A 25,976-nucleotide genomic window follows, 5' to 3' on the forward strand; every position below is an offset into this window, starting at 1 on the left:
AAGAACCAGACTGAATGTTCTGTAAACAACTGTGGAAAATGCATGAATGATACCTCCAGACCGTATCAAAACGCTGGGGCTCTTAGCTTAATTTCAAATTATTTGAATCCAAACTAGTATTATCGTTGCTAATAGAAACTCCATTTATAAATAATCAGCTAAAATTTTTAAATGTTCTAGTTGAGCTTACTGTGAGCTAAAAGTAACCATTAACTTTATTCCCAGCACGAGCTGTGTGACCTTGAGCACCTCAATATTCACATCTGCAAAATGAGAGTGGGACTGGATGGCTTATGTCCTCTCAAATATAAAAACTAATATAATAATGGTTATTATTATAATAATTATTAAATATATGAATGAAAAATATAAGCAGAGATTTGGAAAAACATTAGGTTAAGCCTAAAAGACATCATACAATAGATAAAGATTATCACAAAACCCCCAAATCCTCTCCCCATAGCACAGCACCAAACTATCATCAAATACCAGAGTTTTATAGAGGTAAATAAATGGCTTACTGGCCACACTGATATCCTACTGGGGGTAATGAAAAGGTCTTAAAATCAACTTGCCACATGGGAGATGTGAGAGTCCCGGCTCCACACTGAGACTTTGGTGAAGTGCTTCATTTCCCACAGTCTCAGGATGTAAAATCTAAAGCCACACTCTCAAAAATGACTCACTGCTCATAAGGGGCTGTGTGTGCCGGTGGATAAATCCGCATGTGCTCTGCAGATGTAGCTGGATTTGGGTTCTAGTTCTACCACTTTCTGGCTGTATGACCTCGGGCAAATAGCTCAATCTCACCAACCCTAGTTTATTCCTGTGTGAAATTAGAATGACTCTATCCACTCTGCAGGGCTGTGATGAAGGCTGAAATAGACACTTATAAAAGAATTTGGCACATGCCAAGCAAGAAAATAGGCGCTAAGGATATGCCATCTCCCTTCACTTCTCCATTCCTTTTACACAAGTGGAATAGAGACTCTAGCGCCACAGGTAACTGCCATATTCTTCATTAGACTGTCAGTTTCCCTAGGGCCAAGAGTATGTCTGATTCATCTTTGGATCCCAGTGCCCAGCAGAGGGCCCAGAGTGAAAATGCAATATAAATGCTTGCTAAATGGAGAAGACGAGAACCCACTGGGTCTGAGGATGTTAAGGTTATCCTGGCCACAGTCAAAAGAAAATTCTGATCTTCAGTTTGGCCAAATAGGCACTTGCTACAAACTACTATGCAGTTCAAAGCAAATAAGCTATTCTGAATTCTAATAATTACATTCTCTAAAATTTAAAAACCTAGTTGCCCTACAGCTCCCAATTTTAGTTTTGAGAATCCAATTCTTTCCTAAACAATGGAGTGGGTAACCACAAAAACTTGTGGAATCTCTTTTCCTAGAAAACATGAAGAACAGGAGAGAAGCCAATCTGTCTGGAAACTGCTTCAAAATCTGTCTCTAAGCAAGGGGCTAGACTAGACTAGATGTCCCTCAGAGGATCCTTCCAGACCTACACCACTAAGATGTTAAGGGAAATAACTAAAGCAATTCTCTGTTATTTATACCCAGGAAAATAAAACAAATACAATTTAACATCTCCTAACATAGTCATTATAAATAATTTTACTTAGACCTGGTGATCCTTTTACAAACATTTTCCTCTTAAGCTGTATTAAATCATCCTAGGCTATTAATTTGAATATGAGCTCTAACAAGACAGAATTGAGATTGTACTTAACACTGAAAACAAGATTATTCTTTTGTTCCTCTTTTTCAACCTACCTGTTTCCATGTACCCCAAATCTACTCATCCCCAAAGCTTTACAAGAAACACAGTCCCCCCAAGTGCTCCACTCAACTCTCCCACTAGTGAATTTCTAACACAGCCATTATTCAGACCACATTGTGTAGCTGATTACTGTATGTTGTCTTCTATTTGTATCTGCTTCACAACAGATGACAATTCTCGTTTCCCGAGCTGAAACGTAAGCTCCTTGAACAAGGTCCACCTTTTATATTTCTCATGGACTCCTCTACTGTGTCAATATTGAGTTCATGACAAATGCTTACGAATTCTTATTGGCTGACTGATTTAAAATGAAGAGAGAGCAAGAGCTATAGAACACTCTGTACACTGAGCACCCGTATGAAGCTTTGGCAAAGTCTAAAGTAAAGCTTTTCAGACTACTACATGTATATTGATATTTGTCCTTTACCTGGGAATAGAACAGTTGAAGGTTAATACACAAAGGGGCTAAAAGGAAAGACCTACAGTTAAAGATCACACTGGTTTAGCTCCTGCCCTGTAAGGAATGAGGAACTACCAAGGTGAGCCCACTCACAGTGCAGATGGAGGGTATTTTGGAATGCCCGGCACACTCCCCACATCACAGAGCTGAGTAGCTTCTGATTCTATCAATACAAAGGATCAATTACTCATTCTGTCAGGCCAAGTCAGTCCGGGGGTAATAAATAGAAAGGAAAGGAGCTTTAGAAAATTTTAATGTAATACCATTATTTAAAACAAACAAGTGAAACATGTTTTCTCATTCTTCATAATCCAAAAGACACATCTAGAACAAGGCTAGTGAGCTCTAGAGTTCAATCATTTCAAGCATACTCTATATACTTATAAATGGGGATGCAGAACCTCTGCTCTTTTCTTTATACATGAAACGGGAACTTCTTGTCCCTACTACCAAGCAGGTACTGTTGTGTTCTAGGCACCGGGAACATAGCAGTTCACCAAACTCATAATTCTAGTAACAATTACATAAAGCCTAGCTTAGTGTATATATATATATATATATATATATATATATATATATATATATATATATATATATTTTTTTTAATTAGCTTAGTATTTGATAGAAATAAAGAGGCTTCAAGGATAGTCCAAATCTCTTACCTTACAGGAGAAAACCAAGGCCCAGACAGGTTAACTAATTTGTTTCAGTTGGTTATGGCAGGTCTATGGCAACAAAGCCAGGAGGAGAAACCAGATTTCTCATCTCTCATCTAGTAACAAAATTTGCTTATTCAGTAAGCAAGTATTTCTGGCCATTACATGCCAGACACTATGCTAGGCACCAGGTATACAAAAATAAGGATAAGATACTGACCCTGTACTCAAAAGCACAGGGGAACTGTAAGACAATGAGATGAGTACAATAATAGAAGTGGTAACAGAGAAAAAGCAAACTACATCTCTAATTGCATAGGACTTCCAATATTTTAAAAGAAAATGAACTGTTACTAGTTTGTTTTATTCTCCCTATAGCCCTATGAGTACAGAACACAGATCTTATTATTCCTGGTCTATAGATGGAGAAATTGAAGTGCAAAGCGGGTAAGGGAGTCTATTAAGGTCATCTCCAGTGGTAGCAAAATGCTTAGAAACCAAGTCTGTTTACTCCAGGATAGACTTTCTTTCCACTCGATGGGAAAGGCAGATGTTCTTTTTCTGTCCAGTTCCCTTCTGATCAAGACCACACATTTGTAAGACTGTGCGCAGAACAATCCGTGGCTGTGAAAGTAGACTTCACTGGCCTATGAGGTCTCATTGGCTGAGTTTAGTTATTCAGTGGTTGAGTAACCAACCAACAAGACATCATTATTACTAGCATTCTTACAGTGCCCATGATACATACACAGAATAGAAGCAAAAGGTTCTGCCCACAGGGAGTTAATATTGTAGTGGACAGGTAAATAAACATTTCATCCAAAAGTGACATAATTAAACAAACTACAGCTAGAAAAATCATTACAAATAATGGCAAGTTTAAGACACTAAAGGTTTTGCAGAGCATATCTAGTGGGTCCTGCCGAGAAATATACTCTTTAAGGGTTAAACAAAGAACAGAAGCCTTGTATATATAATGACATATACCAACCTTCAGGTTATTGAAATAAAAACTCTTACCAAAAATACTTATCACATTAAAAATAATTAACTTTTTAATACCTTCATTTCACTTTTCAGCTTTATTCAAAACAATTATATGAATATTCTATTTCCCTCTTTCTAAGAAAGTTATATATTTTGTAACCTTTCCTATTTAAGAGGAATGAATTTATAATGGACGTTCACATCAGCAAGCTGTGGCAAAGAGATTACAACGGTGTGGTTTCATTGTGCTATTCTTCCACCCTCCTTCAGATGCAACCTACATAAAATGAATCTGATCATTTTCTCCTGTATAAAGTAAAATTTGTATACACATCCAAGAATCACTCACTTCATAAAAAGTAAAAGGGAAAAAAAGCATTTCTTCATTTTCGAGTTCAGTTTTAAACATTAATTTCACTTGTTTGATAACCTCATATCATATTTTATTTATGCACTATTTATCATGGCCTTATAATATGACCAAACTGTTTTAAACCTTAGCACTTTATTGAATTATTAACAAAATAAGCAAAGCTAAAAAGAAACAAGTATTAGTGATTTCAAACTAGTGACAAGAAGAATTTATTTAGGAACCAGCTAAATAGTAAAAATTACAATCAACCTTTCAAAGGAATAATGTTATCATTATTAGAAATACAACTCAGCTAAAAAAAAAACAACTCTCTAGTATTTCCTTAGTATACTCAAGGAATTCACACTTATAGCCAACTGCTTTCCATTTAAATATTTATTGAATTTTATAGGGTGATAAATAGCAATTTAAATAACAATTCAGAACTACCAGTAGATTTCATTAGATTTACCAACGGTGCATCATAAAATTATTTCATGATATTTTCTCATTCCTAAGACTTAGTTCCATCACAAGAAAATATATTTTAATAAACAAGAGCTTAAAACCTGACTTAAAAGTGCGATCATCAACTTTTTTAGGCAGGAGAGGAACAGGGCCTGATTTATCTCTAGAGCATCAAGAGCAAGACCACTGGGCCAAATCAGATATAGTAAATGAAGTTAAGAAATGATTAAGCCTGCAGCGACAGTGACATCTAGTGTTAACAACTGCAAGCCACTAGACTAACACTAAACCCTCCTAAGTGCTAAAGAAACAGCTATTCAAAGCTTCTCTTCTTTAAAAACCAACAAACAGAACTTGTGCATTGTATCTAAAAATTACTCATAATCAAAATATTTCAGTAAGTTTTTTTCTCAGACGTTAAAAAAAACCTTAAGAGGAAAATGTCTTAGAGACTAAACATAACACCGAAGACCTAAAAGTAAAAAGCATTGTTTATTCTGTGTGACCAACATCCGTAACTGCTCCCCTTGGTTAGAGGTTAATGTAAAAGTAATCTGGGACATGTCCCGATGAGTGTACTATAAACATTTAAACTTCCAGTTACTATAAAAGCAAAGATATTGCACAAGCTAGTACCTGATGACACATCAAGAAAAAGCAATATGGGACATTTCAGGAATACATGAAGATGTAAATCAAAAACAAAACAAAACAAAAAAACGAACTTTAGCTGTTGCATTGAGAAACAAGCTCTACATTTCAGCCCTTGCTACTCTGATATATATATATATTTTTGCTGCTTTGAAAGGTCCACTTATTAAACAGTAGATATTTTTGCCCAAGGGATTAGAATTTGGCAGCATAGGTTAATTTACCATAGTATTTTTATAGTTTTATGCTCTAGATGAATCTATAAAAGTAAGCAAAATTCCAAAAATTATTTTTGGCCAGGACAATTTTTTTTTTTTCTTTGCCGTACACGGGCCTCTCACTGTGTGGCCTCTCCCATCGTGGAGCTCCGACGCGCAGGCCCTGTGGCCATGGCTCACGGGCCCAGCCGCTCCGCGGCATGTGGGATCTTCCCGGACCGGGGCACGAACCCGTGTCCCCTCCATCGGCAGGCGGACTCTCAACCACTGTGCCACCAGGGAAGCCCCAGGACAATATTTTGTAAAAAAGTAAAGTTAGCATTAGATGAAGCTTACCTATTTTTTTTGGAAAGTTCATCCTTTCCCCTTTTAACTCCAAATATTCTTGTGATCAACGTACTGAAGAGAAGTGTGGATGAATTTCTCACCTAATGTAAAAATAAATACACAATAAAGGTTAAGAAATATTCATGGCATGAAACCAACATTTACAATGTTCAAACTAGACATTCAAAATCATTACCCGATTGCCTAGTGTGGGGCTAAAGAAGATGTGGTTTATGTCCATAAAAGTAGACAATTTTCAATAACTTTATAGTAATTACCTCAATGATTTCCTCTTAAACTGAGCTCTACCGTCCAACCACATGCACACAACACAGCTTTTTCCTATACTTCTAATATTACCACCAACTGTTTTCATTATCCCTTTGTACTTGTATCATTAAATAACACTTCAAAAGAAACAATAAATTCATTTTCCCACATCATTTCTGATGATGAATATCCCAAGAAAGAGCTCAGCTCTTTCCTTTTATTTTCTGTAATCATTTACCTATGAGAAAATACTTATCAGACCTAACTCAAAGGATCCACAGTATTAATATGGCCAAGAAAATATTTAATATCATATACAAAATGTTATTAACCACACAACTGCAGTAACCTAAGTAATTTTAACCCTAAGATTATCTGAGGCAACTCGTTCACAGAAATAAGAAGAAAAAACTATAAACATGAATCATTTCTTCAAATGGTAATAATAAAGCAGATCTATTTCCAAACCAATGTGTCAAGACGCTTTCCTACATCATAAAAATGTCTTGAAAGCCATGGGATATTGGGCTTCCTCAATTACCTTGCCAAATCAGAGTAGAGATGTATAAATATATACTGACTTCCCTATAGTGTGTAAGGCCCTATACCAACCCCATGGAGAATGTCCAGAAATAGAACACACACACTTACTGCTAACACAGAGCTTATATTCTAATTAGATAGGAGTCATATGGTGTGTTAAATAGCAATATAAGAAAAAAGGTAGTTAAAAGTAACAATGTAGGATTTAGAAGATAGCTTCCTGAAACTACTGCAGTAAGGATCACAACTCAAATGCCCATAAGGACAGTGAGTGACAGAGGCAGCAGAGGATTGGGTATAATGCAGTCACTATTCAGCTTCAGCTGAAGTTGCTGCCTTGAGGGGAATGTAAGCCCAGTGTTGCCAGATCTTCTGCTTTTTCAAGAGAAGCCAGAAACCCCAACTTTTATGTGAAATCTATTTTGAAAAGTTGGCAACAAATTAAAGGAAAAAAAAAAACTACTGTGGAAGCCAAATAAAACACAGTTGTGGGCCAGATTTGACCTATCAGCCACCAGTTTGCAACCTCTCCTCTAGAAGCACATGACTGACTCAATTTATGTGTGGTAACTCTTGAAATGGACCACAGATACACTGGCACAATTCATACCATAATTGTAATAAAACGCTAAAATTGGACAAACTCACTTACGTCCATTCAACAGTTAACAAACATTAATGAAGTCCCTACTGTGTGCCTTGCCTAATATCCCCAAACCCATCACTGTCCTGTTACTCTATCAACATCGCCTCTGGCCTAGCTCAGGTCTTGATTATCTCTCACCTAGGCCATTGACTTGGTTCCCAAAGACTCCTTAGGTTCAAGATGACTTGGTAACGTCATCCAGGACCCTATCGTCTCTCAAGAATCATACAAAAAATATAAGAAGAAAAGAAAAATCAAAACACAAACTCCATCTTGCCCTAAACCAAACTTTCTGGCAAAGACTGCCAGAAGCAGTAAACTTAAAACAGGAGTGTCTGGAAATGAAAGAGGATGCCTGCTGAGGCATACCTTATCAAAACTGTAGAGGACTGTTCTACAAAGTGAATGGGCACCCATCTGCCACCCCAACCAAGAAAGAAAACTCCCTTGTTTGATTTGATAGACCAAAGGCAGGAGACACATAATGTCTTTTAGTAATGTTAAGATGGATCAAACAGACTACCAGCTTGATCCATTCATCGAGTTCCCTCATTAGTAGCCAGTGATTATCATTACTTATTCCAGTAGGTATAGCAAATTAGTGATATTCTACCATTAATTAGTTACAATTTTCAGAAAAACTACCATTAAAAAAAAAAGCTTTCCTTCATGAGCTATTTGGTCATTCTGTTATCAGTTAGTACAGAATTATTTCCATAAATTTACCAGTGTGCAGAATGAGTTCATGTCATAGTAACCTCCAAAGGTGACCAAATGATAAACTTTTAAGACATTTTAAAAAATTAATTTTCCTGTTATTGAGATATAATTCACATACCATAAAATTCACCATCTTAATGGTACTATTCAGTGGTTTTTACTATGTTCACAAAGTAGGAAACTATCACCACTACCTAATTCCAGAATATTTTCATGACTCCAAAATGAAACCCTATACACATTAACAGTCATTTCCTATTCTCCCTCACTAGGCAAGTACTGATCTACTTTCTGTCTCTAGGGATTTGCCTATTCTGGATGTTTCATATTCATGAGATCACGTGACATGCAGCCTTTTACGTCTGGCTTCTTTCATTTGGCTTTCATTCTCAAGGTTCACCCATGTTGTAGCATGTATCAGTATGCCATTCCTTTTTATGGCTGAATAATATTCCACTGAATGGATATACCACATTAAAAAAATCTACTCATCATTTGATGAACACTGGGTTGTTTCTACTTTTTGGCTATTATGGATAATGGTGCTATGAACACTCACATACAAGTTTTTGTGTGAACATGTTTTCACTTTTCTTGGGTATATACCAAGAAGTGAATCTGCTGGGTCACATAGTAACTCTATGTTAACCTTTAGAGAAACTGCCAAAGTGGCAGTACCATTTACATCCTTATCAGCACTGTACGAGAGTTCCATTTTCACCAGTTCTCCAAATCCTCCCCAATAATTGTTGTGGTCCACCTCTTAAATTATAGCTATCCCACTGGATATGAAATGGTTATCTCATTGTGGTTTTGATTTGTGTTTTCCTGATAATGAATGATGTTAAGCATCTTTTTTTTTTTTTTTTTTTTTTTTTTTGTGGTATGCGGGCCTCTCACTGTTGTGGCCTCTCCCGCTGTGGAGCACAGGCTCCAGACGCGCAGGCCCAGCGGCCATGGCCCACGGGCCCAGCTGCTCCGCGGCATGTGGGATCCTCCCGGACCAGGGCACGAACCCGCGTCCCCTGCATCGGCAGGCAGACTCCCAACCACCGCACCACCAGGGAAGCCCAATTATCACTTGTCACCACCTTTATTAATATTTCTCTATTCTGAGCCACTATCATCACTTGGCAGAACTATTACAATAGCTTCCTGATTGGTCTTCCGCCTTCCCTCCTGCCATCTCACAATCGAGCCTTCACTTTTCACTACATCAGTCAAAGCCCATCATCCCCCTACGGTGAAACTCTCTCATGTAGGGTTTTTCAACAGCAGTGGAAGCCAAGTGTCAAACCCCAGACACCAATGGTGACTGTGGCTCATCCAGCCATTTCCAGATTCAGATGAGATACTACATCACAGGGCATGGGATCTGGCTTCTCTAGCAGCTGCCCAAGGGTTGTGTCAACACCTGCACAAGTTGTGTTAATGCCCCAAGGGGTGAACTTTGACCAATAAGAGAGAGAAGGTAGGACTGTTCCCAGGGCCGGTAGTTTCACATGGCCTGGCTAGAAGATACACCACATGACCAGACAAGCAGCTCAGTTTTCCTGCAAGTTAAACTACAACACCTGCTTGATAATGTCTCTTCTCTTTTCTTGCCTCACCTCCCTTTTTCCTTCATTCCTGCTACTGTAGGTTTGTACCATTCAATAAAACCTTATAGCCTGGGTGCCCAGGCTATACCTCCAGCTCTGTTTTCTAAGGACAGGGTCAAAACCCTACAAGGTAAGTAAGATACACCTACGCCGTATTCCTATAATACCCCAAACTTTCCCCGATAATAGCACAGATTCTAGAATCACACAAATAATAGTTGTATGTCCTTGGACAAAGTTATTTCTCCTCTCTCCTCTCTTTATCTGTAAAATGGGGATTCTAATAACAGAATCTACCTAGCAGGATTGCTCTGAGCATGAACTGAGCTAATCAATGTAAATGATACCAAGCACATGGAAAATAGTCAATAAGACAGTCACTATTATGATTGTCTTACTTATCCTTGTATTTCTAGTGTTTAATATTGTCTGTAACCAGGAGGTATGCCTAATGTTTTATATATATTTACAACAATACATTTCCCCTGGCTTTTAAAAATGCCTAATAGGTGGCAAAGACTGAGAGATTTGTGTGGTCTCAATACAAAGATTGAGGACTCTGTACAAACTATTAAATATACACATGAATGCTTCCTGGAAAATGTTCCTTTACTGCAAAATGAAAATTAAGCTTATTTTACTTTTTTTTTCTCTAACTTACCAGGAAAAACAATTAAGCCAAAAGTACAGATGGAGTCACCTTTAGGTACAAGATATATTCCTGAGAAGATGTGTACAAATCAGATTTCTGTAAATCAAACCATATTTCACACACAGTCAGGAAAAACCACTCTTTAAACAACTTCACACAGAATGCTATGGTTAATTGTTTTGTAAAATGAAGACTTCTTCACATTCATTGAGTATGTTGACATGGTTCTGGCATAACTTAGATTAGGTTTTTATAAGGAAGGAAACAGAACAATTGATATATTTAAGTCAGAGTATGGATCATTATAGCTGTGATGTTTATTTTCTCTGGTAAAGCAAACAAACTGAATAGAAACAAAAAAGATTCCTTTAAAACACGTGTTAAAAGGGAAGATTCCCCCCAAATAAAACTATACATAAGCACTTAAATATATTTGTGCAGGCTTTTATAGATTATGTGTGCATATGAGTACTACACACACATAAAAGCCACATACAAAAAAGAGAAAGAAAACACATTCGAATGCTAAAGATTATTATATCTGTATGGTAGTTAAACCGGTGACTTTTCCTTTTATGCTTGTATTTTCAGACTTTCTGCAGTGTCCATGTGTTACTGTTTAAAAGGTCTCCAAAAAAGACTTCAAAAAAATAGATCCATTCATTTCTGATACTTTCAGTTTTCCTAAAGTTGGAAAAGTCACCAGGTTTCACTCTCCGAAAGCCCTTTCATAGAGAACATTTCTCTGTTCATCTGGAATGAGTGGCTTAAAGAAAACAATACTGACATTTCTGGCAATCAGCTTTATGATCTCTACTCTTCCTGATGGTGAAGCCACATTCCTACCTACCTCTCCTGACGGTATACAGGTATTGCTCCGTTTTCCTGTAAATGTAAAAGGTAAACACCGTGTCCTCAGGAGTAGTTAGGCAATGCTCCTAGACAGAATTTCAGACATTTATCTTTCTTACAGGAAGATGTACGATTTTCCAGGCAACAGTTGGCAATCTTGAGGATTCCTCTTTACGTTGGGAGTCTGTGCCTTGGGCTCCACTGCAATATACTGACTGTCAATTAGAGGCTCATCAGAGAGTTATGAATTGGTTTGTGCAGCTCACTAATTGGAAAGCCTGCCTTTCTAGTAAATTCTCCATTCTGCAGGTAATATATTAAGGTCTACCTTCTTTTCTCCTCTCCCTTTGCCAGTCTTTCTTTTTTTTAACGCTACAGTCAAGTGCCTACAAACCATAGGTTAGTCTCCTTTATTCTAGAAGGCACAATGATGTAGAAAAAACAATAAAATCATGGTGTTTCTCCCAGGAATTATTAAAAAAAAGTGAAAGTTTACTTTCTTTAATCTGAAAACTGTACTGGGTATTGCCCACAATCTTGGAGTTCTGAATCAAGAAGTTTCTGGACAGTAATCATATTGCAAAAAACAAAAGAAAACAAAAAAAGTGACTCAGCATTTAACCTCCCCCACTTTCATGTTTTGCATCTGTTTTTTTCACCTTTTCATATGTATATTTCCAGCATTCCCTCAACACACTGATACCTAGAGCCCACAACAGACACATTCAGATACTCAGAGTCATTCTGCTTCCAGCTCAACATCAAGTGCAATCAAAACATCAAATGAGATACCACTTCACACCTGTTAAGATGGCTGTTACCAAAAAAATAGAAAATAACAAGTGCCGGCGAGGATGTGAAGAAAATGGAACTCTAATGGGAGTATAAAATGGTGCTGCCACTGTGGAATACAGTTTGACAGTTCCTCAAAAAATTAAATACAGAATTACTATATGATATACACAAATGAATTGAAAGCAGGAACTCAAACAGATACTTGTACACCAATGTTCACTGCAGCATTATTCACCCTAAACAAAAAGAAACAGCTTAAGTGTCCATCAACAGATGAAAGAATAAACAAAATGTCATATACCCATATGATGGAATTTCATTCAGCCTTAAAAAGGAATGAAATTATGATACATGCTACAACATGGATGAACCCTGAAAACACTATGCTAAATGAAACAATCCAGACATGAAAGGACAAATATATGATTCCACTTACATGAGGTACCTAGAATAGGCAAATTCATAGAGACAAAAAGAAGAGAGGTTACCAGGGACTGGGGGAAGTGGGATGTGGGGAGTTACTATTTAATGGGTACAGTTTCTGTTTGGGAAGATGAAGAAGTTCTGAAAATGGAGAGTGGTGATGACTGCACAACACTGTGAATGTTTTTAATGCCACTGAATTGTATACTTAAAAATAGTTTAAATGGTCAGTTTTTAAATAAAGATAATTGACAGTTTAAACAAAAATAATAACAATGTAGTGTGGGTTTACAATATACAAAAAAGTAAAATGTATAATAAAAGCACAAAGGTTGGGAGGAGAGAAATGGGAGTACATATTGCTAGGTTCTTATACTTTAAGATGGTAAAATATTACTTGAGGGCAGACTGTGATGTTAAAGATATATACTATAAACTCTAAAGCAAATACTAAAATAAGAAAACAAAGAGTTATGGCTAATAAGCCAACAAAGGAGACAGAATGTAACCATAAAATACCAAGGGTCAAAATGTAGCTTGATCCAAGGATTTATCCCTTGGAGTAACTCCTTAATAAAATGCAGTACATATTTTGTATCATCCAGTGAAAGGTTAGTTTATTAAAACCTACTCAGAGGTATAATTAAGTCAATGAAAATAAATAGCAAATGCACTTACTGCCCAGACTGGTGATGTAAAGCCCAGAATTGCAGCCTTAGCTCCATCAGCAATGTAAGGGGTAATAATTTCTCCCAGACGTGTATCTCTGAACAAGGCTCTAAGGATATTTAAAGCATGAACCTAGAATAAAAAGTTCAAAATCAGTTGTAGGTTGAAGACTGTGGTAATTCCAAATCTGTACATATCCAGTAGCATAGCCTTCAAACAAAAAAATTACCAAATTACAAGAAGAAATGGATAATTCACAAATAAAATAGATTTTAATAAAACATGCCTAATGATTGATAAATCAATTTTCTTAAGTTAGCAAGATTTGAACAATGCAATACAAAAGTTTGATCCAATGGACCTATGCAGAATCCCGCACCTAGCAAATAGAGACAATACATTCTTTTCAAGCACACATGAAACATTTATTTTTTAAAATGACCTCAAACCTAGCCACAAAGCCTCAACAAACACCAAAAAATTAATTTCTTACAGATTATGCTCTGATCACAGTGGAGTTAAGTTAGGAATCAGTTTCTTTACATACTTTTAAAACTGACACATTTTAAAACACTGGTCAAAGAAAAAAATTTTTAATATTTAGAGCTGAACAATAACGAACATGCTACACACTGACACTTGTGCGATGCATTTAAGTGGAACATAAAAGAAATGTACACCTTAAGTGGCATCTATTTAAAAAAAAGGCAAACCATTATATACAGAATGGATAAAAACAAGGTCCTACTGTATAGCACAGGGGACTATATTCACTATTCTGTGATAAACCATAATAGAAAAGAAGATAAAAAAGAATGCATATATATGTATAACTGAATCACTGCTATAGAGCAGAAATTAACACAACACTGTAAATCAACGATACTTTAATAAAAAAATGAATTGGAAAAAACGTCCAATTAAGATGACAGAAAAAGAACAATAAACTCAAAAGAGAGAAAGAAAATTTAAAAGAGTAGAAAATTTTAAAACGTCAATGACATAACTATGAGCATTAACAAAACCGAAAGGTGATTCTTTGAAATAGAAACAAACCTCTGATGAGACTAACCAAGAAGAGAAGAAAATAAGCAATATCATGAATACCAAAGAGGACATGACTAAAGGTACATCAGAGAATAAAACAAAAATATTTCTACCCTAGTCAATTAGAAAAATTAAGGCAAAATGAACAATTTCCTAGAAAACAGAACTAATCAAAACAAATTCAAGGAGAAATGGAAAAGCTATATAGATATTATCGTTATATAAAGAAAATCAATAGTTAAAAATCCTACTCATAGACCAAAAAGAAAGCAAGACACCAAACCCACCAAAATAACACACACACACATACACACACACACACACACGCACACACACACAAACACATACACACACACAAAGACCCACATGATTTTATGGACGAATTCTACCAAATATTCAAAGAATATATAATCCCAATCTTATTTAAACTGTTAAGAGAAGATGCCCAAGTTTATTTTATCAGTCCAGTACCACCTGGCTATCAAAATAAGGTAGGGACAACTACTTTGAGAAATGGTAGTATCTATTAAAGCTCAACATACACATACTCAATAACAACTCCTAAGTACTCAAAAGAAATGTACATATTTGTTCACCATTAGACGTGTCAAAGAATGTTCTTAAAAGTACTGTTCTTAATAAATAACCCCAAATTTAAAACCACCCAAATTTTCATTGACAGAAGAATGGATAAATAAATTGTATACTATTACATAGGAATGAAAATGAATAATTCACAACATGGATGGATATCGTAAACTTAATGTTCATCGAAAGAAATCATATCAAAAGAGTATATAATGTATGGTTACATTCATATGAAATTTAAAAAAAAAACAGGTAAAGCTATGGTGTTAAAACTAAGCTAGTGGTTACATTTGGGGAAAAGGTACTGATTAGAAAGGAGTATGAATGGGCTTTCAGGTGCTAAAATGTTCTGTTTCTTGCTGGTTATAGAAATGTGCTCACTTTGTGGAGGCAAACATATTATTTGTACACATCTTTGTATGTTTGTTATAATTCAATAAAAAAATTTTAAAAATGAGGACAGGTACAGCATGAAAAAGGAAAACCACAGGTTAATCTCACTTATGAATCCAGTGAAAATATGTGAAAAAAATTTTTTTTTCAAATTTTTAGGTGAATCTAGCAATGTGTAAAAAAATCTATCATTTCAAAGTTGGGAGTTCATTCTCTGTAGGCAAAGATCCTATTACATTAAAAAGTCAATATAATTCATGATGTTTGCAAATTCTAGAACAAAACATTTATCTCAAAAATGCTTGAAAGCATTCAATAAAATTTGGTTTTCTTGATAAGAGACACGTTAAAACCTACAGCAAATATCAGATACAACATAAGGATGTCTGCTATCTCTGTTTCTATACAAAACTGTACTACAAGTGCCAGCCAGAAGAACAAGAAAATTTTTTTAAAGAATTAGAAGAGGGCTTCCCTGGTGGCACAGTGGTTGAGAGTCCGCCTGCCGATGCAGGGGACGCAGGTTCGTGTCCCAGTCCAGGAAGATACCACATGCCGCGGAGCGGCTGGGCCCGTGAGCCATGGCCGCTGAGCCTGCGCGTCTGGAGCCTGTGCTCCAGAATGGGAGAGGCCACAACAGTGAGAGGCCCACGTACCGCAAAAAAAAAAAAAAAAAAAAAAAAATTAGAAGAGTAAAGCAAATTTAGCATTACTAAGGATATGATTACCTATAAAGAAAATTCAAAGAATTTACAGACAAGTCATCAGTTGAATTACAGCAATTTGGGTAGGTTGCTGAACATTTCACAAAAGGTGTGTAAGACTTTTAAGGAAAATTATTTTTAAATGTAATGAAAAACATTAAGGAAGATCTGAATAAGTGGAAAAATAAAGCCATGTACATGGACTGAAAGATTCAGTATCAAAAAAAGAAGTCATTTTCCCCAAATATATCAATGAATTTAAATTCCAACCAAAATTTAAAAAGGGCTTTCTGGTTGAACTTAACAAGCTGATTCTAAAACTTATATGGAAGAGCAATGGGACAAATATTGCCAAGGTAATTCTGAAGGGAAAAAAAAGGAGACTCACCCTACCAGTATCAAAACTTATTTAAAAAAATACAGTAATTAAAATAGTGATTTGGGCCCAGGGACAGACTAATAGAATAGAGCACAGAAACAGACATGCGTATCGACAGAAACAGTACATGAGAAGTGGCGTTAGTACGACAGCACAAGAGGAAAGGATGTATTATATAAAGAAAATATAAAGTATCTTTCTGACCCTGGGGTATGGAAGGCTTTCTTAAATGAGATCCAAATGCACAAACCATAAAAGAAAAGGCTGACATATTCCATTTTATTAAAATTTAAAACTTCCAGGCAATAACAGAATAATAAGCAAAGTGAAAAGAAGTGATAGACTAGGAGAAGATATGTGTAATTCAAAGAACCAAAAAGGAAAAAAAATCAGGAAAATAATTTTAAAACAACAAAAAACCCAGCTCCTGCAAAACAAAGACAAATAACCAAATTAAAGCCAAAGTCTTTAAATAGGCAATTCACAGAAGTTATACTAAAGCCTAATAAATACATGGAAAGATGTTAAAGCTAGCCAGTTATCAGAGAAATGCAAAATAAAACTGGGAAACACAAATTTCACACCAGGCAGAAAGGAAAACATTTGTATACAATGAAACTCTGCTTAGAAATTAAAATGAACTTGGAGCTCACTAATTTTAAAAAATGTTGACTGAAAAAAAGCCAAATTGTAAAACAATGTGTAGATAACACAATTCATGTAAAAAAAAAAAAAAAGCTCTTAAAAGAATGAAAAAAATGCACGAAATGATTTGGTTTAATGATTACAGATGAGGATGAGGAGGACCAAAGGTAAACAGAATATGAAGGAATCCACAGTGTATGCAACTGTATCTTTAACGTTTTACTTCTTTTTTTTTTTTTTTTTTTTGCAGTATGCGGGCCTCTCACTGCTGTGGCCTCTCCTTTGCGGAGCACAGGCTCCAGACGCGCAGGCTCAATGGCCACGGCTCACGGGCCCAGCCGCTCCATGGCATGTGGGATCTTCCGGGACCGGGGCACGAACCCGTGTCCCCTGCATCGACAGGTGGACTCTCAACCACTGCACCACCAGGGAAGTCCACGTTTTACTTCTTAAACTTGGAACTGATTTCATGGATGTTGATTATTCACTGTTACGTGCTGAAATATTTCACAGATAATAAAAAAATAATACAGAAGTAAACCATGGGAGGGGAGAAGGAAAGCAAGTCATCATCCAACACCTAGAAGAACTGGTCAGAGATAAAATATTAAACTTTCACCAATTTAATAAAAATGGTCACTAGTGGTAATTAATGACCTTGAAGCAGAGTAAGGTAATAATTTAAAGTACTCTTTAAAACCAAATTTCACTATTTTCAAGTGTTCTTATTAAACAATGTTATTTTTTAAAGTGATAGTCTAAGAAAATGGAGCCAATTATATTTTTCACACTTTTTGGGGGAAAATAAAATGATCATTTCTGAAAGGTGATCAGTAACTTTTTATTTAAAATTTTTAAAGAAATTTCACATCGTATAGTCACAGGCCACTATGTGACATGTGTTAATAAACCCTATCCTTTCCCACTGGTCCACATTCTGGCCCATGGGCTTCCCTTTAATACCTCCCACAGGCTCTGACATAAAACCATATGTACTTGACTGTAAACTTCAGCTCTCAGTCTGTTCTCTGACCTAGCATGGGCCTCCCACAGGTGGGTAGGAACATCCTACTATGAAGCATTTGCTGAGAAAGCCTAGACAAGAAGTATCTGACAGGTATGCACTACCATGGAGTGGAGTGGAGTGAAGCTGTGAGGAACACTTAACCCAAATTCATACACACACATAAGTACATACTTAACTCAACGTTAGCAGTGACATAAAAAGGAGTATTAGCTAAAATTAAAATATGAATATACCCAAAGCCAGACACTACATTTTAGGGAAAGATCCAACTGCCCAATCATAAAATATACATCGACTCAAAGAAGCACACATGAAATTTGAAGGTGATAGCACATTCATTTTTAAATTTTTAGATACAGTTGTAATATTACAAAATATCTTGTCTAAATTGAATGTTTTCACCACAGTTTAAAAACAGATCATCTTGGTCAATCTATAACAACTAAAGCAATGGTTTATTTTGTGGACTGGAAAAACCAAATCAAAACAAAACCCCTCTGAATAAGCTTCAAATGTCTGTCGTATCCTCAAGAGTTCTGTACCTTCAGCAGATTTTTTTTTTTCTTTTTAAGTACAGCAAACATTTAAAACCACCGCCTTCTTAGCAGGGTTTGTATATTTCCATTATTACCTTAGGGACTGTGCTCTGTGAGTCATCTGTAGGTCCAGCCAAAGAGATTAACTCTTTCATAGTTATTTTCAACAAATCCATTTTGCCTTTCTTAGGTTCAGATGCCAACAATGCCTATGGAAAAACAAGACAGAAATTATCAGGACTATTATTTTATATACACCTGTTTGCTACTTCCCAGAATTGATTCCCCAATGCAAAATCCCCTTTATAAAAACATGTGGTGTTAAGCAAGTTAATGAAGCCACGTGGCCTCGGGCAAGCAGCTTAACCTCTCCATCCCTCAGATTCTTCATCTGTAAAATTAGGTGGTGATATCACAGCATCTCTAAGGTCACCTCCAGTTTGCTTATTAATTATGTAATTCTAAGAGGTTGAAAATGGCTCTTGTTGACATCTCTTCTAAGACCATAACTGGGTAGCAGGTCTCAGACACAATAAGCACGTCAGTTTTAATAACAAATTTATCCAACAAGAAACTTCTCTTCACTTGAAAAACAAAAAACCTCTGGATTAAATTTCTTGTAAGGATTTGGAAACTCCCTGGAGATTGATCAGTTATTTAATTCTTCACAAGAGTCTACCTGGAGGACTATCAAACTGTAGCACTGGAAACTCCACGGGACAAAAGGAAATACTACAAACTTCAAAGTGGGTCCTATATTTGAATATTCAAGAGGTGCTTATTTATTTTGTGTCTAACATTTTGCCAATATTCAATAAACATAAAAATAGGAATATCAAACCACTTGAAGCAATAGAAAGGAATGAAGTAGTGATACATGTTACAATACGGATGAGCCTTGAAACATGATGCTAAGTGAAAGAGGACACAAAGACAACATATTATATGATTCCATTTATACAGAGACAGAAAATAGATTAGCAGCTGTGTAGGACTGGGAGTAATGGGGAGTTTTTCTCCATAGCTAACACCAAGCAGAGGTTTCCACCAGAACAAGAACATTACTTTATTGGTAAGTTATGCTAGGAAAAATGGGGCCTCTCTGAGCAGGTTTTTCCGATAATTTAGATTTTATTCAACTAAAATAAATAAGAAATCTATATATGATTACTAATGTGTCTCCTAGGAACGATAGTTCTTTTTCCCCAAGAGCTGTGCATAGTTATGACATTCTTCCCAAGGCTGGGCTAAGAAGGTGCAGTTCTGACCCCTCTATCACTATAACCAATATGTAGTACCAGTTGGGAACCAGAGATGGAGGCACACAGCACAAAGATGCAACCAAACCTTGCTGTTGCATTAACACATGTCCTCAGACAGACATATGAGGCAAAAACACACTAGGTCAGAATGAATCAGAGGCAGGAGAATGACCCACACTGGTCCAGAACGGGTCAGATCAGAGAGGAGTCGATTTCTGAAGGTCACCAAAATCTACCCAGCAGAACCATCTCGGTGATCTCTATGCCAAATCAACCTCCACGACTGGTGCCCGTTGTCATAAAAATCATGACTCTGCGAATTTGAGGGAGGCATAAGAAAGGGAAAGAAAACATGTTGGGGCACTAAAAAACAGACTTCATTTCACTTATTTTCATTGCTTTTTTTATATCACCCCATTCCTAGATTTTATCTTCCTGAATATTAAACAAAGATCATTCAGGTCGGGTCTGATTTAGTATCGTGAAGACTTGGTTTTTATTCTTTGGATTCATAATGGTGACAGCCTCTTAATTTCAACACTGTGGAAATAAAATATTTTCTTATCGAGTAGCAATATCTGAGTATGCTGATATGAAGCAATCTTTAAGGTATAACATTAAGTGAAAAAAAGCAAGAGACAAAACAGTCTCTTGTGTGGAGTATGCTTTCATCTGTGTTAATAAAGAAAACGCACACACACACACACACACACACACACACACACACACACACACACACACACAGCAGGGTGCCTGGGCTCAATTCTTAGTGCTGCTCTTACTATCCTTGTGGCCATTAGCAAATCACTTACCTAACTTTTCTAAGGCCCAGTTTCTTCATCCACAATATACGAATGATCATAGGACCTACCTCATTGGATTAAATGAGATAACATATGTGAAATAACCACTTATAAAAGTTAGCTACTATTAGGATTAGGATTATTTTATGCATGGATATTTTATAGAAGGATTCAAAAGAAATTGTTAACGCTGGTTGCCTACAGTCTTAAGGGTCTTTGACATGAAAGGAAGAATATTTTTTCTAATTGAGAAAAAAAATAAAGGGCAGCATGCGCACTTCCTGGAAGTGAGCAATGAATGCACCACAGCGATGTCTTCCTACTTCACACACAGGCGGAAATCTCTACCACCCTCTGTTCATATTACAAGACTGACCTCTTAGAGGGTTTGTTCCAAGAAGAGATCTGTCACAGGAACACACTGTCCACACATTAAAACAAAATCACAAATGCTATAGTACTTGTGAAATGTACTATAGAGAAGACAGAAATGTCCCTTATGCAATATGCTCACTTATATGTCAGGGGGGTTAGAATACACTATTATCAAAAGACCAAAAACAAACAAACAAAGCCCCCAGCTATGATCCTGTAGATAAGTATCTACCTGTATGTAGAAAGGAATTCCAGCGCTGCGTCTTGTAGCACAGAGTTTAGATGAAGGATCACTGCATCTGATTTCCTCTAAAACATTCCATAACCACTCTTCCGGTAGCTTCTGCAGACTCAAATCAGGGCACCTAAAAGGCATATATAAAGCAAACATTTGGCATTATCAGGTACCAAAAAGTAAAAGCATAAACTATCGATATACATTAACACTGTTAGGAAAGAATAAACATCCTTACATTCAGAGGGAGGGAAACTAAAAAATGTCTCACTTTCCACTTTTCACCTACTTTCTTCTTTATGATGGGTCTTAGCATTTGTAGCTATTATAGATTCCATTTCTTACAAAAGCATGAAGAGCATGTGTCTTGTGTGCAAATGAGCTTTAATATCTAGGCCTGCACCCACGCCCAAAATGTTCTGAAGGTTAATCAAACTCTCACCAATGTTCTATATTGCAAAATTCAAGATTTCCAACAAGAAGAACACAACCTTATAGTTTACTGTAGTTTATATTCTACAGTTACAGAGATTATACATATTCATACACACATTTTTGAAAGTGTATTTTAGTAATCATTTTAGCTTTCTCAAGTGTGGCTTATCACAAATAAAATTTTCATCCACATCCTATGGAGAATTCATAAAGCAAGTTATTTGGAAAGAACCTTGAACATTTTAAAGTTATTTGGACTTTACTGTTAGTAAGATTCTGCTGTACTATGTTAACTGTTATTCTAGAGTGCTTAAAAACATGTGACTTTTAAAAAATTTTTCATCTTATGCCCTAATATACAGTTATATAACATTATCCTAAGAAATAGCATATTTAATGTTAGACAGGCACAATTATTTTAGAAGGATCATAATTGGATTTAACTAAAATTAATACGAAAATAAAGAGGTAAAGTCCAAAGGAAAAATACTCTCTTTTTTAAATTGAAGAAGACAGTCTTCAGCAAGATAACTGATTTCTAATTTGTAGAGAGAATTAGAGCTCTTAAAAACATGTGGGTTTTTTGTTTTTTTTTAATTGAAGTATCATTGATTTACAATGTTGTGTTAGTTTCTGGTGGGGACTTTTTTTTCTTTATTTTAGTTTGGTGTTAAGATAGACAACTTCAGTTTCTGACTAATATTCCAAATAGCAACTCAAATTTAGTTGTTTATGTCTTATATAGAACAAAATATACATAAATAATACTACTTTGAAGGAGGCATTTTTTAAAGTTTGACATGGGCCTAAAAAACATTATTTCAGCCACAAATGTTACAACCAAATCTCCCTACTCCCAGCAGGCCCTGTGATTTTAAAGGTTTTCTTTTAGCCTGGCTTAAAGTCTATCACCTTGTTCCTGCTTCTTCCCCCTCAGCTCCCTCAGCCATAAAAACCAGCCATCAACAGACTGAACCACAAAATTAAGAGATTCAAAGGCAGAACAACCAAATGCAAAGTGTGAACCTTGTTTAGATTCCAACTTGAAAAAAACAAATGTAAAAAAAGATACTTTGAAATAATACAGATAGTTATGTATATATTAGATATTATATGACACCAAGGAATTATTTATAAGATGTGCCAATGGCATTGGGGACATGGAAGAAAGTATTTTTTAGAGAGGCACACTGAGGTGCATAGGAGTAAAAATAACATTTCAGGGATGTACTTTGTAACACTTCAGCAAAGGACAATGAAAGGGATAGATGAAGCAAGTGTGGCAAGGCAACTGCTTGCCTTGCCAAGCAGTTGGCAAGGTGGTTCATTACATTAGTCTCTCTCTCTCTCCCTCTCTCTCTCTCTCTCTCTCTATATATATATATACACACATACACATACACATATATATACCACACACACATACACATATACGTGTGTGTGTGTATATATGTTTGAAATTTTAATACGCTTTATATGTTTGTAATTTATGTTTGAAAATTTTAATAATAAAAAATCCATTTCTATGTTTGAATTTTTTATAATAAAAATAATCCTCCCACACTTACGTTACTTACATTACTGAAGTTATTTCCCAATCACTGGGTTTGTATCTTTTAAAAATTATGATAAATGCATCTGTTTCATAGAATAATTTCTCTAGTTTACTACTAATATTGCCAATGTGGTATAATCCTCACACAGTTGCCCAGTCAAAAGCTGAAATCTAAATCCCTAGGAGCTGTTATTTAAGTGCTAATGATACAGTTATGGATTACTGCTTTTTTTGCTCATTTTTCATGGTCTTTTAAGTACATTTGGGTTAATTTACACCACAATGGGTGAGCAGAGAAAAAAAAAAAAGAGAATTAAAGCAAAGTCACCTTTCTGTGATCTAACCATGCAAGAAAAAGCTGGAGTCACAGAGGTGAAAAAAGAAGACTACTTGATCTAAGGTTATCTGTGGATTTCATTTACTTATATTTTCTTCCCCACCACAGGACCACTGGCAGTGAAGGACTGGCTTACAGATAATGGTTCAGATGAAGGTTAAGTATTCCTGTAGGAATTCACTATGTAAGAAAAACGAAAGGGGAAAAGGAACTGCAGGAGATGGGGATACTCAATGAAATACTAGGACAACAAATACTAGTTCAGTAATGCTCCTCCTCCTCAACGCCGTTCCCGGGCCTCCCTGAGCTGGCACACAGAGGTTCTAGCAAAATCAGCCAATCTGAGAAGGCAGGCAGGTTTGGGATCAGAGTGGGCCACCTCGCCAGGCATCACCCTTCCTTGCCTGAACTTACAATGGCTCTTTACTATTAAGAAATCTTGAGCTAACTCATTTTCCATCTTGATCAAATCTTCCAGTTGGAAAGGTCCCCTATGTCCTGGCTCCAGCCCTCCTACTTGAATCTAACCTTAAAAATTCTTCCAAATTCCTATGCAGACCTTCTGTTCTAGTAAGGTTGTTCACTTTGCAAATTGCAGTTCTTTGTTGATCTGGAATAAACCCATTTTTGCTGGAGAAATAACTGGCAGTCTATTTGGTTTAAGTCAACAGCTGATACCGGAGATCTGCTGGGTTCTAGCTCTAGAAGCAGAAGTAATGGCCAGGAAGTCAGTTCCTGTGGGGTAACTTGCCTACCTCCTAGGAAACAGGGAATTTCAGTGGCTCCCTCTCCCATGAAAGGTTGTAAAGGCTACTGCCAGAGCTGCTTGGGGCTAAAGCAGTAGGAAAAGCCATGGGTCCAAGGGAGACTCTATCAACCAGGCTGATTACTAACTAGGTGACCAGATCTGTGATATCCCCAGTATCACTGTGGATGGAAGATCCAAAATGCCACTATTTAATCTAGTTCCTCTGCTAGAAAGGAATGAGCCTAGAGAGAGAGAAATAAATAAAACAAACTAACTAAAAAGCCTCCCAATCATAGCCAACAAACCAAAATTCAAAACAGAAATAAGGTTTTTATTAAAAAAGACATCTAAAAAAATCAGTAATTAGAACATAAATTCACTCTACATGAAGCTTAATTTTATGGAGCAGTCTGACAAAAACATTAAAATAACTGCTTAGATACTCAAGAGCTAAATGAAGGAATAACTTTCACACTATTTTTAATCTAGCAAAAAGAGATGGCGGGGAGAGAAATTAAATAATTTACCCAAGGTTATATACAACTAACAAGTGACAGAGAGAGAATAAAAATGTAGATTGACACCAAAGCTCTTGCTATTAATAAATTAAAGGCATTATTTCAAGGTGCCTGTCCTAAATGCTCAGATATACATTTGGTTTGATCTGGTTCATGATAGAGGTATTATCAACTCTCTTACTATTTGCTTCAGTAGGTTTCATTCAGTCATTTGGAAAAAAGATCTATTAAGTACCTAGTAGTTGCTTGGCACTATGCTGTGGCCTAGGAAAGAAGCAGTAGAATAAAAATTCCAAATTACACACAATTCAGGAAGGAGGTTCCTATGGATCTAGAATGCATTACCAGAGTATATTGTTTTTAAGGACTGCCTTCCTAATCACGTTTTAGTCAGGTTACCGTTCAAATTGATTTCAGTCCCTGAATATCCACCATCAGAGTAGGGGTTAAAATAGTTTTGAAACAAACTGTGATATGGATAGAAAGCTAGCTGGAGAATCAAAGTATCCTACAGAAAATCCACTCAGCAGACAACCTACTTGTGACTGACTTGAGGTAAACTGTGTCACACTCAACTCCCTTAGATGACTGGGGACATTTATTACTGTTAATAAACTGTTTTCTTACATTAACTGAATGACTCATCGCTGGCCTAAAGAAATTACGTCACCTTCAAACACAAAGCAACTAATTTCACATTTTAAATGTGAAATACATTTAAAGCCGATATATGAAGCAAAATTCCCAGAAAATTATCAAAACTCAATTGCCAGGAAATTAATTATGTGTAACCTCAACTGAGTAAAGGTTAAGCCTCTACCAATATCTTCATTTCCCAAGTAATAATTTACTTACCAAGCTGTTATCACTAAGGGTTTTTTGTTTGTTTGTTTTAGCACAAGAAGGAAGTAAATTCTTTCCCTTTCCCCTAAACACACTTTTACTTTGTTAGGTTTAAAAGCAAGTCCAAATGAAAATTCATTCAAATAAATAAGTTATCGGGTACAGAAAAGTAAATGTCAATAAAAACAAAGCTACTTATTTACTGACAGTTAATAAACTTTTACCTTACCATGGTCCCTTATTTTTCATTTGCTAATTATTTAAATAATTCTGAATAATGCGAAGGAAAAAATGAGTGTTTTTGGAACAAAACCAGGATTTGTCCCTAACCTTGATACAGAGTAAATGATGTGTATTTACTCAGGCTCAACATCATCAGTCATCACCATCATCATCTGAATGAAAACAGCTATAAACAATAATTTCAAAAATAACAAACACTTAGCCCGGCTATTCAGAACAACA

The 25,976-nt window shown here is 36.0% G+C and overlaps 1 protein-coding gene across 3 annotated transcripts in view; it reads right to left on the reverse strand.

The window, feature by feature from the left end:
- Positions 1-25,976, reverse strand: part of THADA (THADA armadillo repeat containing) — a 314,312-nt gene that overhangs the window by 214,478 nt on the left and 73,858 nt on the right. For all 3 annotated transcript variants that reach the window (XM_082672019.1, XM_082672020.1, XM_082672018.1), the window contains exons 23-26: positions 21,073-21,205; positions 18,496-18,609; positions 13,091-13,213; positions 5,920-6,011 (exon numbers count right to left, since the gene is read on the reverse strand). In XM_082672019.1, the coding sequence (XP_082528145.1) occupies positions 5,920-6,011; positions 13,091-13,213; positions 18,496-18,609; positions 21,073-21,205 (462 nt within the window). The remainder of the gene's footprint in view (positions 1-5,919; positions 6,012-13,090; positions 13,214-18,495; positions 18,610-21,072; positions 21,206-25,976) is intronic.

Source organism: Grampus griseus (assembly GCF_964374135.1).
Source record: "Grampus griseus genome assembly, chromosome: 15".
Taxonomy (NCBI): domain Eukaryota; kingdom Metazoa; phylum Chordata; class Mammalia; order Artiodactyla; family Delphinidae; genus Grampus; species Grampus griseus.